Here is a 16,686-nt window from a genome sequence, read left to right on the forward strand (position 1 = left end):
ATATACTTTAGTCTCCAGACTAGTTAGAGTAGATAGCAGAGGCAATTACATAAATCTGGTACTTCACAGCATAAAAAAAAGAGTAAAACCAAATTTAATGCTTTTAAACAATTTTCAGAATAGCAATTTTGTTTAGCAAAAGTGGACTTTGTTAAGCTTGTTTTCACGGCCCAATTATACAGGCAATAATTCCACAAAGATGCAGTAATCACTTTTTTTCAGATGTCGTTAAATGAAGATATTCTTGTTTTCTTGGTAGTTTTTATTTATTATTATTTTTAAGCTATTGATAACATAGCATGGCAGAAAGATTACATCAGGAATGTGATATAATACAACTGTTTTCGTTGAAGCTTTAGACCTTACTATTCCCTAGGTGGCTGGGAGGTTTCCCCTCCCTTGCCCTAAAATACAACTGTGATGCCTCCATCGCCTCTCACCAGTGAATAGAAAAATATCATACTACACTAAAGGTACATTTTACAATTATCGTTAGCAGCATCTCTGAGCTTTCCATAATTGTGGTTCTACAGAGTTAGATACTTTAAAAACATGAGCAGATTTTTATGAAAGCGAAGTTCTGCATTATTTCTACAGCTGTTTCAAAGGCATCCGTTTCAGCAGCATGCTTGGATGTCACTAAAGCTTCCATGGTATAATCCAAAACCACCAGTCACTTACTCTGCCTTCCAGGTTGTCATTGGTAAGGTGATTTTTTTACGTTAAGATGAAAGTTTGTGATCACGCTGGCAGATTATTGTTTACAGAACAGTATTTTAGCTTTCAGTGAATTTGGTGTATAGAGACTTCTACAGCAGTGTTCTTTTAAAATGCAACCATGCTTAAACAAAAAAGGGGGGCATATAGATATATATTTTTGTTATAAACTTGGCCAAGAAAGGTATTTAGTTTCCTTATATTTTACTTGATAATAAAACAGCAAGAATGAGAACTGGCTATTGATTTTAAAACTGGAATAGCTTTTCTACCCATAAAAATGTTTTACCATCCATGTAAGTCATCCCTTTTATTTGAACAGCTTTTTACTATTCAGAGAACTTCCACAGTTAAGCTGTTGTTATCCTCACAACAATTCTGTGAGGTAGTTAAGAGGAAGTTTTGGTTTATTTCTAATTTAGAGCCGGGGAGACTGCAGCATGGAGCCCTTTTGTGGCTTGCTTATGCTTACACAGTTTGCTAATGGCCAACAGAAGAGCTTCAACTTAAACTCTTGTATGGAATCCTGGGTTATGGACCTGGGCCAGAATCCTTACTATTATACGATGCCTTTTCCTGCTAGTTATAAAAGCTGTGCTATCTAGTTTTAAATTCATGTCAGTTTCACTATATAGCAATTATCATAGTAGCTACCTACGAAAGGGAAAAACATGTACATATCTTTTATAGACATATAAAAAGCCAAAACTTTTATGGTATACCAACAAAGGTCATGCTCACACGTTTTCCCTCAGTCAGGTGTTACCGAGGCTCCACACAGTGAACTATTACAGTAGACCTTCCTTTTAAGATACCTGGTCCCAATTCCTAGGTATCTATGCTGTCCAGTTGTTTTTTTTTTTTTAATGACTAAAAGACAGTCCGAACTATAGAAGCATTCAGAGTGATCATTCCTTTAAGTCTGCAGATGTCAGATAAAACAATAAATGTATTTTGCATGATTCCTCTCGTTCACAACATTCTCATGCATGAAAAAATTTCTAAAACAAAACAGCCAAACCAGATATCAACAAGGTCATTTTAAGAACAGTCCTCTGAAACTTCAAATATCCTTGCACATGCTTTATTTCCTATGGGAGAACTGAAGCTGAAAAATAATGTTTCAAACTTCTATTTGAAAAGAAAGTATCAATATTTTAAAAGATTATATTTCAAAATCCTATGGTTACTGGTTTTTTTTTTTAAAGTAATCTTGTTATCCTCTCAAAATTCTTAACCAACTATAGTCTATATTTATTCCCTATTACATTTTGTTTTTCAATGCAAGCTCTTCAAAGTAATCACTATATTCTTACTATACTTAAACTGCACAGAAGCTTTAGAAAAAAATTTCACAGAAGCATAAAAAACAAGCAATATAGGTAATTTTTTTTTTTTTTTTTACTAAATCAGCATAACTAACTAAAGCTGCAGCATCTGCTTTCATATTACATTTGGCAAAATCAAAACAGAAAGCGTAACCTCCAAACCCCAAAATAACAAAAATCTCAAGCAAGTAGAAATTACAAACTTCATAACACAAAGTAAGATTCAAAACCTGTTCCCTCAATGATTGCTGTTGTCAAGTTGGGCATGCAGCAAATTTGTTGTTACAACCGTGATGGAAGTGAAAATATTTCAAGAATCTGGACAGTATGCTATTTAACACTAATTCAAAAACTAGGAAGAGGAGGGGGAAAAAAACACGATGAGACATCACACATACATAAACACAAAAAGTTAGCTTACATAATTACATAATTAGAAAAAGTTAAAAATAAATTAGTAAAAATAAATTCCCAGTATAAACCCAAAAAAGCATAGCTATAAATGCAATCTGAAACAACCAATTTAGTGGGCTGGTCATGTTTTAGCTGGAAAACCACCTTTTCCACTTTAGTTCTCACACAAGTAAATAACTGTGAAGCAGCAGGCCAAAGTGCATAATGAGAGGGTTTAAACGTGGTTGTATCTATGGTACTTTAGATGCAACTTCTCCTCAATCACTTGAAAGTTTAAATATGGACTGTTACACAGACTCAGATGGGCCAAATAAGTCATCTGATATGCTACTGAATGGCTGAGAGTCTATGAGTTGGGTTATCTCACTGTCGAGGTCTTCTTCTGTGTCATCTGTGTACTTGCTGATTTTCTTGGAGTGCTGGTCTGGACTTTCTGAAGATTCAATGTCTTCAATGCCTGCTCTGTAGTGGATCATAAGAAGTGTAAGAGCTTGCAGTCTTTCACCAGATTTAGCCAAAGCAGCAGAAAGAAGTAACTTTTTCCTTGTGTCAGTTGTCTCCTTTTCTTCTCTAACAAGGGAATTATTATGTTCCAACTCCTGATCAATTTCATTCTGCAGTTTATCTAGCATGAACTCTAGTTTCTGAATCCTCTCCTCTGTAGGCAAGCCTCTGTACAGATCACGACCGATCTCTTTAACGGCAATGAAAACGCTATCATCCAGACCACCCTCCTTTTTCACTAACTTTATTCCTGCGCTGTTGCCCCGTTTAGAAGGGCTATTTGAACCACAGACCTCTGTGTCACTGCCTTCATTGTCTGATGTGTTGGGTGTCTGTTTTGGTGAAGGTTCTACTAGGTCAGTTCCTGGCTCAGACAGGCGAGTTTTGGAGACTTGACGCAGGTTTAACAAACGAGAGCTAGTATTGATAATATGTCTCGTCAAACCTGTTGTTCTGTTGACTGACTTCCCAGCTTCAGCATCAACACGAGGGGGCAGGCCTAAGACGGTTTCTTGTCCTTCTAGCCTGAGATTTTTCAGGGCCCGGTCTATCCGCTGATCTGTCGCTCCACAAAGAGGAGTCTCGGCTAGACACTTTTCCTGACATTTTTTATGGCAGACATAAGCACACACCATACACTGGGAAGCAGCTTTAGTCCAGACTTTTTTCTTACAGTAATCACACCAAGTCGGGTTCTGGAACTGAGTGTCCTGGAAACTGTGTTTATTTTCTGTTAAACCCATTTGTCCAACAAAATGCTCCTCTTTAGGCAGGGCAGAAACCTCTTCGACCAAATGGAGTTCTTTTTCTTTCTCTAAGTTAGTAACTGCGTGGTCTGGCTCTCCTTCTTTCAAATATTTGAAGTGAACAGTAATGTCGCCGTAGCAGAACTTGTCGTTGAACCCCTTCTGCATACTCAAATTGCGCAGTGCGGTTCTCGTGACCATGGCCTTAGGTGACGGGGCTTCCAGTCTGAACTTGGAAAGGTACTCCATGTTCGAAGTAGCTAAGCATCCTAACGCCACCTCTTCAAGTTTCAAGCTCACGTGCCCCAAGCAGATGAGACCCCCTAGTTTGAAAGGGTCCCTGCACCACAGGGCAATGTTTAAGTACCTGTGGCAGGCTTCTATGTCAAAGAAACAGCTGGCTCTGGTTCTTGTCCATTTTCCCAGCTTCTTGCGATAAGGAATTTCCGATGATTCCCACATTTGATGGTCATCTGAACTGTCCTTAGGGGCGCAGGTGCTTTCAGAAATCAGATCTTTTGCCACTTCTTGCTTGGCTAAAAACTGCTTAGCTGCAGTCGCTTCTTCTATGTGATCCAGATTCTTCACTTGCTTTTCAGCAGGTTTATCTGCAGGAGGCGGTGGCAGCACCTTCTCTGGCTTTTCAACAGAAATATCTGGTTCAGCCTGAGTCGGGGCATCAGTAGAAGGCAAAGGAACTTTGACTTGCGGTCGTGGTGGCACAGGTGGTTTGAAAGTGGATCCTTGGGTGGGTTTTGACACTGGTGCTGGTTCTGTTACCTCAGAAGATTTTAGGGCTAAGGGCTTATTTCCTTCTTTGGATGGAAGTTTTGGTGGTGGTGGGTAACTTCCTGCAACTAATTTACGGTTTAAAACAGGTGATATAGTTCCAAGGGGTTTCACAGAAAGTGTTGTTGGAGTTCGCTTGGGGCTGTGACTTAGCGACTGTGCCTCCTCTCTGGCTTCAGCTTGTGCTCTGACATCACTTGCTAAGTCTTCAAATTCAGAATCCAGGTCTCTATTTTCAGCATCTACTGCCAACCCAGTGGCTTCCTCTTCAAAGTTCGGTTGGCAGGAGCCTGTCAGAAAGTTTTCTTCCAGCTGTCCAAAGTTATCCTGCAGCACTGTACCCTGATTACTCCGGCCAACAGGCCTCTCATAATATACCAGCACTCGGTCACCAGCCTGCTTGATGAGCTTCAGCACCTGCAGTGTAGATGTGATTTTCACACCTGTTTCAAGATTTTAAAAGGGGAAAAGAAAATTACTGCAGTAAAAATTACCTACATTCACGAAGTATAACTGCCATTAATTCATGATCAGTTAACTAACGGAAAAGCAATAGTGGAAACTCTAAAATCTGCTATGGGCTTATGGATACATCAGTGTGCTGATTCTTAAACTCTGACTGCTCCAACGTCCTGGAACTGTTTACCTTTCCAAACCAAATGGTGCCATGAAAATCTTAGGAGAGTGTCAAGCTGCTAACTCCCAACTGCTTCCCATTCCTTCCTAGGTTTAAATGACATTTTTTCTCAGTTTGAATTGAAGTGAACCGAGTGAAACCTATTGAAAAGGATTTTATTAATGGTTAAACCAGGCTTAAAAATGATGGGAAACTGTGATTCTACTGAAGGAAATTCTACAGCGCTTCAGGGATTATAAGCTAGGTGATGAATGATTCAAATTAAAGAGACCGGTGCTTGAACTAAACTTAGCAAAATACTATGCTGTGAATAGTGGACACTTACAGATTCTATTAGCCCTACCCATGAAACAAATCTTTTTCAGGACAAGAAAGAATAAGGAAGGGATAGGAGGGCTTTAAAGTTAACCAAGTTGTTTATTACCTGTATCTGTATCAATAATACCTATCTTAAGTTTTCATTCTATTTTCTGATAGGTGCTATATTAACTCAAAATTCAAAAGGCACAAAAAGAAGCACAGTGGAAAGTCTCCCTTCCCTGAGGCAAGCCAAGCCAGCAGCTTCTGATGCATTCTTCTAGGGACACTCCAGGTGTAACTTTAAAAGGTCTTTCTGCCCTCCCTCAAACAGTACTTACCTAAGCAATCCGCTGCTATAGGACTTAAGAGAAAGGTGAGTCTTGGCTTTCCAAAGATCCTACAGCCATCCTCAATAGATCAAAAGAGTATCAGCCCCATCTAATAACCTGACTTCAGAGTTCCCCAACCTCTATATTCTCCAACTTCAGCTGCCCAGGCAAGAGCATGCTTTAGATCTGGTCATCACTTGGAACTTTTCCACATCAAAGATCTTCTACTTGGAAATGAACTTCTGATCACAGTCTCCTATTTCCACCTCTAACAAGCCTGTCTGCTGTTTTGAGGTAGTGTCCATGCCCGGTCATTCCTCCTTTTGCTCTCATGGTCCAGCTGGTCCACTTGCTTCCCTCCCCAGGCTCAGTCTCAAGACCTTAATGGTCTTCACATCAAGCTTTTTTATGCTTTTGCCCTAGCCTGTCCTCTTCACCATAATGGTGTTAACAACAAGCTTTGATGCCGGGAGCCAGTGTGAGGAATCCCGCCCGTGACAAGGTCATGAGGAAGGAAGCTGACATACGCAAGGCGTGCTCAGACTTCAGGGGCCCCTCTGGAAATTCCTAAGCATGTACCCCAACAAAAATCTGCGGCTTTTGTGCTCTGCTTTTCCACTCTTCTGACATTTTCTGGAAAAAGTCAATTCAGGGCTTTAGTCTTCTGCGTTTGAAAGACTGTTTCAATCCAAAAAACCCTCTGATGGCTTTCTAGCCTGCCTGCAGGACTCCTACAGCTGCGCGTGTGATTGTTTGAGGCCTCCTGACCGCAGGAGGCACAGGAAGCTTAAAACATCCTAGGAATGTAGGAGCTTCCGAGGAGTCAAAATCTTTAGAATAGGGCTGATTAAAGGTTTCATTTGTTGAGTCAATATTTGCTGCCAAATTTTCACATCCTTTAGTTGTAGATATAGTTAGAAAAACAAGTAGTAGACCTTGTGTTAGCAACATTAGATCTTTGAGTTAAGTACCTTCTTTGTTATATCCCACTGCACCTTTGTTCTATAGAGATGTAACTTTAATGCTAATGCTTTAAGGAGATGTAGATTAAAGAAAAACACTTCAGGGGAAACAAGATTAACATTCATTAAGGAAGAGAGCCAAAAAGTGTTAACAAGCCTCTTGGCCAGAAGATAATGTAAATCACCTGAGACCTTTTGTATACCAAATGATGTATAGAAAGAGCCTGAGCTGCGAACGCTACATAATCTTGTGTTACCCATTGATCTCTGTGTTTTATCAAAAGTATAAAAGGCCTTCTGAACAATAAAGGATGGGGCCAGGGGCCGGGGGCCAGCTTCTTGGACCAGCTTCTCTAACTAGTCTCCCGGCCTGGTTTCTTGGGGCTCTGGCTCCCCCCGTGTCTCTCTCTCTCTCTTTCTTCTTCTCTCTCTTTCCCTCTCTCTGCTCTTTACTTTAACTTCAGGCTGAATCTCCACCTGGGGCGCGGAGGCTCGCCAGGTCTACTTACTTGCCCTGGCTGTTAAGACCCGCACGAAAGGGAGCTTAAGGCGAGGCACCCTTAGATATTCAAGCGGGCGCCGGTGGCCCAACGTAGATGGTGCAAATTCCTTATCTGGAATTTTATTGGCCTTCCGCGTAAACCAAGCTATTCAGCCCTCTTCCTCCACTTAATCTTCTTACTACACTATAGTTTCTTAATCTAATCTTACATTAATAAATAAACAAGTCTTTCCACGCCGACGCCGTCCACCCTTCGAATTCCCTGGATCCACCGGGGCTGGACCCCGGCACTTTTTTATGCTTCTGCTCCAGCCCTCTCCTCTTCTACCATCTGCCTGTCCCGATGATCCCTAGCTGGGCTAGCCCCTTCCCTGCCCTTTCCTACTGCTGAGCTTCCTACCTGGAGACAGCATCAAGTTATGCCATCTGTCTCCAGCATGTTTCTCAGTGATGCTTTAGCATTCTTTGAATTGGTCTCTAAACAACTAAGTCTCCAAACACCAGCTTCAAACCTTTCTTATTCCCCTGAAACCCACCGTTCCTGCTCTTTTATTCTATAGATGACATCACTTTATTTACTGAAAAGACCAACAAACTGCTGCCTTTTCTCCCTGCCAATCATTTTCCGGACTGAGCTGTCTGAGAGGGGGAAGCCGCCCTTCACCTGTACTCTGGATTCTGTTCCCCATCTCCTTCAGGACTTTGCTCTGTCAATTATTCTTGCTGAAATGTAAATTCCCGTCCTTCTTTTCCTTTAAAACCTTCCTTCCCCTTGTTTTTTACAATGCTGTGGTAATTTAGCTCTGATCACCTTTCCTTTCCTTTCTTTCTCCCCCCACCTATATCGGTCCCTTGTATGCAAACATTCCCATGGTTTTGTCACTAGTTTCCTTGACCTTTTTGTTCTCTCCTTAGATTACACCCATTCAGTAGTTTCAACCATCAACTTTTTCTCTGGGTGGCGACCCCTCTTCTTCAATCTAGTCATACATTCCCAAAGGCTTCTGGATATCACCACCTGGATGTTTTATAAGTTAAAACTTCTCTTTGACATTCTCATCTTGCTGTCCTCACTAGTACATGAATCAATCTGCTGCCCTCTCAGTTAACCTGATTTGAATCGTGAAGATGGTGGACTCGAGGTTCATTCTGCTGTGAATCCAAGAGTTCCAGTCCATTTTCCTTCCTGGCTCAGATCCTCCTGACCACTTGTTTCAACTACAGTAATAAACAGCTTTTTACTATGATCCCTCACTTGGAGCGTCCTTATTTTAATCGCCAAACATATGCTGCTTCCCAACTTTCCTAAAACATTGGTTCAAAACCCTTTAGCTAAACTCAGTCATACGGAAATCAAGAGCTAACATGACTTCATGATTCATCCAGCCTTAAGCTCTACTGCCTCCCTCTAACCATACTATTTTCCAGCAAAACTGTAGTCTGACATAAAAAAATAAGTCCATCTGAAGATCTGAGGTAGACAAAACTTCACATCAATCTAAACTCATCCTTCAGAACCAGCCAGCCAAATCTGGATTATTCTCCTTTTGGAATATTTCAAATATACACAAGAGCAGAGGAAATAGTAAAATGAACTCCATCATTGAGCTTCAATATAATATTTTGTCAGTCTTATTTCAACTATCACCAATCCTGTTAATTTTTAAAATATTTTTTAAATGATACATACCTGCATAAATGAAGTACAGTGATTAAAAAAAAAGAATGTGTATTATACCTGCCCCTTATCTCAATATTATAATTTGTAACAAATGTTAGACATGAAGAGGTGACTTTTGTTTTTTCACCCCATCTATATTTATATTGCTTGGATTTACTTTTGATAATAGATATTTATGACTTATGTAACTGAAAACAAATATCTCCCGTAAAAGGGCCTAAAAAGGAAAATTTTATGCTGTAGGTAAAATAAAAACAGGGTATATATAAATATAAAAAATTTATACTGAACTGTGATTTTTGGCTGAGGGATAAGTGTTATGTTTATGTTAAATGACTATGTAACAGATGAGGCCTATTTTATAGCCTTATTATCCTAGGTGTTTATGAACCAGAGTCATCATCTGGGAGCTTGTTAGAAATGTAGAACCTGGAGCCCCACCCCAGATCTACTAAGTCAGGACTCACACTTTAACACCATGCCTGGGTGACTGGAATACACAAAAGACTTTGAAAAGCACTGTTTCAAAATTTTCAAATTCTAATTTTTCAACATTTTGAAACTTAAAAAAAATTTTCATTATTTTATTGTCATGATGGATATGAATTAAAATAAAGGCAGAGTTTCTCTGACATATAACCAAAGAAAACTGCTCCTTAATTTAGGAACTAAGCTACCTGGTTATTTATTGTCTTAGCTGTGAGACAATATTCCACATTGCCTTTAAAAGCTCAGCTGTAACCAACCATGTGTTCAAAAAATCTCTTGACAAGTCTAGAATAGGTGGGCCAGGTACTACAAAGATCTGAAAAGGTTTAGACTTTTCCCCACTGGTGTCCGTAAGTTAGCCTTATTGATAATTTATACACATGCAAGCAAATAATCTGCCAATCAACAGGTTTGCAGTTTTTGTTATATCAATGCAACTGACAGGAAGGCATGCAGGTGACACATTCTTCTGCTAGTGACAGTGACTTGGGCTGCACTCTGAATGACAGTCTATCAACAAAAGGCTGGCCAATAAGGAACAAGATAGGCCAGCAATATGGGGGTCACAGGATAGATCAGGTATGCCCTGTTAGACAAGGAATCTCTCTCCTGTTCATTATCTAGTCCTAAGTGAGGGGGTAGCCGTGCTAATTCTGTCAGTTTTAGGCTCAGACTAGTAATGGTGGTGAACATACAGAAAGATAAGAGAACTGTTGACCTGCCCTTTCATATTCAGTAAAAAATAGAGAAGTAAAAGGAGGAAAGTGGTCCAAAGAGGAAGTATTTTAAAGATTTATACATTAGAACTAAAATGATACCTGTTTCAAATTTTTTAAGGCTTCCTTCAGATTTTTACTTATAGTAATGAATTTTTTCCCATTATAAACGTAATGTGCTTATAGAAACAAAGAAGGAAGAGGAAAAAAGCCCCACTTCCACTCTCTGGTTTTCTCAGTAAATGTCAAGTATACTGCACATCAGCATAATTACCTCCAATAGCAATCAGTCGATCTCCCCGCTGAAGGTTAGCAATTGCAGCAGGTGAATTTGGGGCCACAGTCTCAATTATGACGTGCCCAGCATAGCCGTCAGTTGACTGGACAAGACGAAGTGTAAGTCCGACACTTTGTAAATTCCCCTTTATTAATTCAACCTTTGATAAAGAGAAAAAAATGGAAACAGATTCAGTGGGTCCATAGTGGTGGAGTGAGAAAAACACGAACACACAGAGCACTACAGCTGATGCTTTTGCGCCTGGTGATTATTACAGACCGATACAAGGCAGGAAATCTCTACTGTGACAACAGAGACTAACCTACGCTTGGATTGCACATCTGGGCCACTGGAACATGAAACACCTTATCTCACATATGTTAGGAAAGATGCATGCTTGCTGCAGAAAATTTGAAAATAAGGCAAAATTAAAAGAAAATCACTCCTAATCTAGAACTGCTGTGTGTGTGTAGAGCTGAGACCCCATTATGAATATAATCCTGAATCTTGCTTTTTTGAAATAAAATGGGAATAATCTTCTATTAATATCTATTAAGATGTGCTTAGGAACTTCCATTTTTTATAGTATATTGTTAAATTTTTCTGGGGGGGGGAGTTTATGCTCATGTTTTATTAAGAATTATCTTGTGAAATATCCTGTTCTAACTCATCAAGATCATTCTGTTTTCTAAAGAAATACCACCCAATTTATTAGGAGTATGTGTCTCAGACTCATATCATCTATAAATTAAAAAAAACAACATATGCTATCTGCCCTCATTTGAATCACTGATTTAAAAAATGGATAGAATACCACAACCCTCTAGATGACAAGAATTTAATCTGTGTTTATTAAGCTAAATTATAAATCAGTCTAACTGTATTATTACTCAGGCCATGTCTATTCTTCAAGCTATCTCATGAAGGACTCTGCCAAATAATCTACTAATATCCACATATATCACTGTCTGTAGTGCTTTAATTGATAAATCCCATTTAAAAGCCAAAAATTCAATTCTCCTACCTAATGATGCTGGCCTAATGATGTTATTGAATGTTGTTCTTTAATATGGATGTTAATAGATATTGACAAGTTATTTTTATATTAAGAAAAATCTTACCAATATTAATAATATGTTCAAGAAATGGAAAATGTAGTCAAGTTTTTGACTATTTAAAAGTTTACCAAAAAATCTACCAAAACAATCCTTCCATAAAACATCATTTCTGTTTAAACCTCCGGAAACACTGGTCCAATTCTTGCCTCATGATATAGTAAATAATCACCTTATAATGTTAAAAGCATTTTTCAGTTAATAAAAGCCCTAAAGAAAACTTTCTCTCAAATCCATGAACCTGTATGTATTCTTAATATACAGAGTACCAAAGCTTAAAAAGAATCCAAATTCTTCTACTTTCAAAAAGTTAACGATGGCCAATGGATAAAAAAAGGCTAAACTGTATGAGTCTGAGAACTGTAAATTTTACAAATTAACATTTAGAATGTGCTTTTTTGTGACGTACTCCTTGCTCCTAAAGTGGAACAGAGATGGGAGGATGGTGGGGTTGAGAAGGGAATTAAGTCTAATACAGGCTTCTGCACAATTCAGTTTCTTAATTTATTTTCTCCCAACCAATCATATTATTTCCTTTGCTTTTCTTATTTCCAATGATCCTTGAAGTAAACATTTCAGATGGAAAAAAGGTTTTTAGTAGGAATAATTAATAAGGGCAAATACTAAATTACTTCCTTCTCCCAACTTTTCTGATTATTAGTAAATGCTCTTAATTTCATACATAGGGTACAGAGCTTAAGATACTATTTATTTCATCTCCTTTCTTATTAAATGCTTATTTCCTTTTAAGCTAATACTGCTGACCCATCTACTTTCAGAATTAGTTCCAGCCTTCTCTGAAATACAAATTTAAAACTTATAATTAAGTTGTGACAATGATTCAAAAACTTAAAATTAAGTTGTGACAATGATTTTAAAGTTTTAAAGTATAAAAACCCCTAATAATTAAAAACCTGAGAAAAATTTTGAGGAAAATATTTAAAGATGAATATCACAAAACATTTTTATTTTAATGAAAATTTAAGATAATGTTTACAAGACCATTCAAATATCCCATACTTTTAAAACAATACTGACATGTCCATTGGGGTAAAACTATTTTTAAATTAAAAATAGCAAAATAATTATATAATTCTCCCCTATATACATGTATCTATATTTTAAATTTTTATATGATTATTGGATATACCATGTACTATAAAACATACGACAAAATAGATAAACTTTTAAATGATGAAGTGAAAATAGAAATCCTAAATATTTTCCTTACATCTGGTAGCAAAATTTTAGGGAATTTCACCAGTAGATGAGGATAATAATCACAATCAAGTGGAGTTGATTCAGGAATTCAAGGCTGATTCAAGCAGCCAGGAGTCAATAGTATAAGTCACTTTCTACTTTCTAAACTCTATCATCAAAGTTGATAACTATTATATTCATTTTTAAACTATTTTAAGCCATCAAGGTTGACTGAAAGTCAGCTATGTTTAAAACTTTATAACTATATAAATATTATTCATTGAGATCTGGGACATCTTTACATTTTCTGTTCTTGCTTTTCTTGGAGGTTTTTCTTAAAACAACAGCTTTCACTTTAAATGCAGGATTTATGTAATAAGTACTGTTTCTGTAATTAGCTCTTAAATGCACCTATCCATTTGTTTACATATTAAATTATTTAGCATTTGGTCAAAGGGAAGTTTTTCTTTACCTCTCCCTCATTCCTGCCTAAAAGAAGCCAGTTAATAAATACAGAGAGAATGATTATATTTGAAAAATCACTCTTTTATAATCTCCCAAAAGGGGAGAGAAGCATTTAGATTAAAAAAGAGAGAGACAAAGACTAAAGAGATGTAAACAACAATGTGTGAATCTTGGTAAGACGTAAGCTTGGGGGAGGTGGAAAAACTCACAAAAAACATTTATGGGCCATTGGGAGCATTTTAATATAGACAAATTAAGGAATTAATTTTTTATGTGTGATGATGGTTATTGTAGCATCTATCTACCAATAGAACATGTAGTAAAATGTTCTATTTTTAGAAGATTCATACTGAAATACTTAGAGGTGAAATACAATGTCTTCAACGATCCTTGCCTATGACTTTAGGCAAATATTAAGTTCTGTGAATGTCATTGACAAAATGATGTCTTTTTCATATGTGGAGCTGTGAAAAGTTTCAGCATTTATTATTATTCCTATTAGTAAGACTTGGCATCACTAGTCAAAATGGGATACAAAAGCAAATTTAAAAACCAATCTGCTGTAAATGAACTTAATATACTGCTCAACAAACAAGGCAAACATATCATGAGTGAGTGAGAGAGTGAAGTCGCCCAGTTGTGTCCGACTCTTTGCTACCCCATCGACGATAGCCTACCAGGCTCCTCCATCCATGGGATTTTCCAGGCAAGAATACTGGAGTGGGTTGCCATTTCCTTCTCCAGAAGATCTTCCCGACCCAGGGATTGAACCCAGGTCTCCCGCATTGTAGGCAGACGCTTTACCATCTTGAGCCACCAGGGAAGTCCTGTGAACTTAATATACTGCTCAACAAACAAGGCAAACATATCATGAAACAAACATTAATTCAGGACATTAGAACAGTTAAACTATTTTATATCATACAAATGTTAATTTACTTTTATAGGATCAAGACTGAGAAGCTAAAAATAATTTTATGATCACATAAAATTTAAAAATTTAAAAACTGTCTCATTAGAAAAGACATAGATGGTGACTGATGTCAACATCCAATAAGAGAACAGCAGCTGGTTCAAACCCACTAGGAGAAGAATGGGCTCAAGCATGGTCTTTATTAATATTTCTGAAATCTAGAAACCAGCACAGTGATGATAAATATCTACCTTTTCACAAAATAATGTTTTTGTATTTCTATCTAAATTATATTTCTATCCCACTGGAAAGTTTCCTCTATAGAAGACTAAAGACATATCAAATGAAAGGGGAAGGAGTCAAGAAAAGCAACAGCAGGAAGATAAAAAAAAATTATATTTCTTATGGACAAATAAGAACATATATTTTGAATGAGGAGAGTGAAAAAGTTGGCTTACAACTCAACATTCAAAAAACGAAGATCATGGCATCTGGTCCCATCACTGCATGGCAAATAGATGGGGAAACAATGGAAATAGTGACAGACTTTATTTTTTCGGACGCCAAAATCACTGCATCATGGCAGATGGTGACTGCAGTCATGAAATTAAAAGACACTTGCTCCTTGGAAGAAAAGCTATGACAAACTTAGGCAGCATATTAAAAAGTAGAGACACTACTTTGCCAGCAAAGGTCCATCTAGTCAAAGCTATGTTTTTCCAGCAGTCATGTATGGATGTGAGAGCTGGACTTTTAGGAAGGTGAGCACCAAAGAATTGATGCTTTTGAACTATGGTGCTGGAGAAGACTCCTGAGAGTCCCTTGGACTGCAAGGAGAACAAACCAGTCCATCCTAAAGGAAATCAGTCCTGAATATTCATTGGAAGGACTCAGGTTGAAGCTAAAGCTCCAATACTTTGGCCACCCGATGCGAAGAACTGACTCACTGGAAAAGACCCTGATGCTGGGAAAGATTGAAGAGGGGAAAGAAGAGAAGGGGATGACACAGGGTGAGATGGTAGGATGGCATCACCGACTCGATGGGCATGAGTTTGAGCAAGCTCCGGGAGTTGGTGATAGACGGGGAAGCCTGGCGTGCTGCAGTCCATGGGGTCGCAAAGAGTTGGACCCAACTGAGTGACTGAACTGAACTAAGTGAATTACAGTAAAACACCTTTTACTGGGAAAAAGAAATAGCCTTTCAGAGAACATTTCATTACCTATCATAGAATCCTACATATTCTGATTATCCTACAGAGAAAAAATCCTATAGGAAGTTGTTTGGTAAATGTATAAAGAGTTTGCAATTAATGTATAAAGAGTATAAATGTATAAAGAATATAGAAACTAATATCTAGTTGCTATAAACATGTTCCTGAACGAGTACTTTGTAGCATGGCAGATATTTTATAAGAGAAATAAGAAATGAAATTAATACTTACCACAGGCTTGGTAAAATAAACACTAATGTTTGCCAAATTCTCCTCTCTGGGACTATGTCTGCAACCCTTTAGTCCTTCCTACAGTTACAGTGGGAACAGCCATGCTTATATAACATGCTTCTACTGCCTTGCCTCATTGGATGGTCCAGGGGCACAAACCTGGCCCAAGCTGTATCAATCAGAGTCCTTTCCTGGCTGGTAGGTATTCAGATTCAGAGACTCCTTGAATGGAATAAAAATAAACATGGCTATAGGTGTCTGTGTATCTTCTTATGGGCTGGGAAGGGGAGAAAGCAAGTCTACAGAGTGAAGAATACAGCACTGAACAGCCAGAAGCAGGGAGGAAAAAGAGTGGTTTAGTTTCGGGTTCCAGTTTGCAGCTAAAGCCTAGCTGGATTCCTACTAAAAGAGATGCAGAACCTAGCCCACACAACCCTGAATAGTGACCAGGACACCTGACTGTGGCATGAAACACCATGGAATCCTCAGAATAAGTACCCGTTTTGTGCTTAAGCAAGTTTTAGTAGGTATCTGTTTTAAACATGTTCAGGCTTACCAGGCCCTGTTTTAGAAATCATGATATACAATATGTCATAAACTCAAGTCGCTGTATTTATTAACTACACAGCTACAAATACATTATGAGTGTAGGGGGGAAATCTGCTTGTACCTAGCCAGGGGCCTCTGCTGCCTGCCCCTGCAGGGACTTGGGGCCTGCGAGATGGGTCAGAGAAGGGAGGAGCATGAGGACCGGCACTGTACCAGCAGCTCCTCCTGACAACACAGGCTGCCTCTTCCACAGACAGGGGCCTGTCTAGCAGCTCAAGGGGACTCAAGGCTTCAGAAGTGGGGTGCTATCCTTGCTAAAACCAAGTCCCCCCAAAGCAGAGTTCCCTTACTGAGTTTGTGGTTATTCTATCTAAAGCTTTATTTCCTTTCTTTGTCACCTCTTACTCCAATCCTGTGCTTAACTGAACAGCAATCAACTAGAGTCATAGCTAAGATTACTGCTAACATCATTAATGTATCAAAATTGCTATTGTAGATATCATCTTTAAAGTACAAACTCAAGTTGTTTCTCCAGGGCAAGTTTAGCTAACAACTCCCTGGGGAACACCTGGCCTGAGAATCATAAACCAGAGATGGCCTGAGAATCATAA

At 38.4% G+C, this 16,686-nt stretch overlaps 1 protein-coding gene across 1 annotated transcript in view; it reads right to left on the reverse strand.

The window, feature by feature from the left end:
- Window positions 1-228: 228 nt before the first annotated feature.
- Window positions 229-16,686, reverse strand: part of PDZD8 (PDZ domain containing 8) — an 80,369-nt gene continuing 63,911 nt past the window's right edge. The window contains exons 4-5 of the mRNA XM_069567617.1: window positions 10,389-10,551; window positions 229-4,941 (exon numbers count right to left, since the gene is read on the reverse strand). Of these exons, the coding sequence (XP_069423718.1) occupies window positions 2,747-4,941; window positions 10,389-10,551 (2,358 nt within the window). The 3' untranslated portion in view covers window positions 229-2,746. The remainder of the gene's footprint in view (window positions 4,942-10,388; window positions 10,552-16,686) is intronic.

This window comes from Ovis canadensis, chromosome 22 (assembly GCF_042477335.2).
Source record: "Ovis canadensis isolate MfBH-ARS-UI-01 breed Bighorn chromosome 22, ARS-UI_OviCan_v2, whole genome shotgun sequence".
Lineage (NCBI taxonomy): Eukaryota > Metazoa > Chordata > Mammalia > Artiodactyla > Bovidae > Ovis > Ovis canadensis.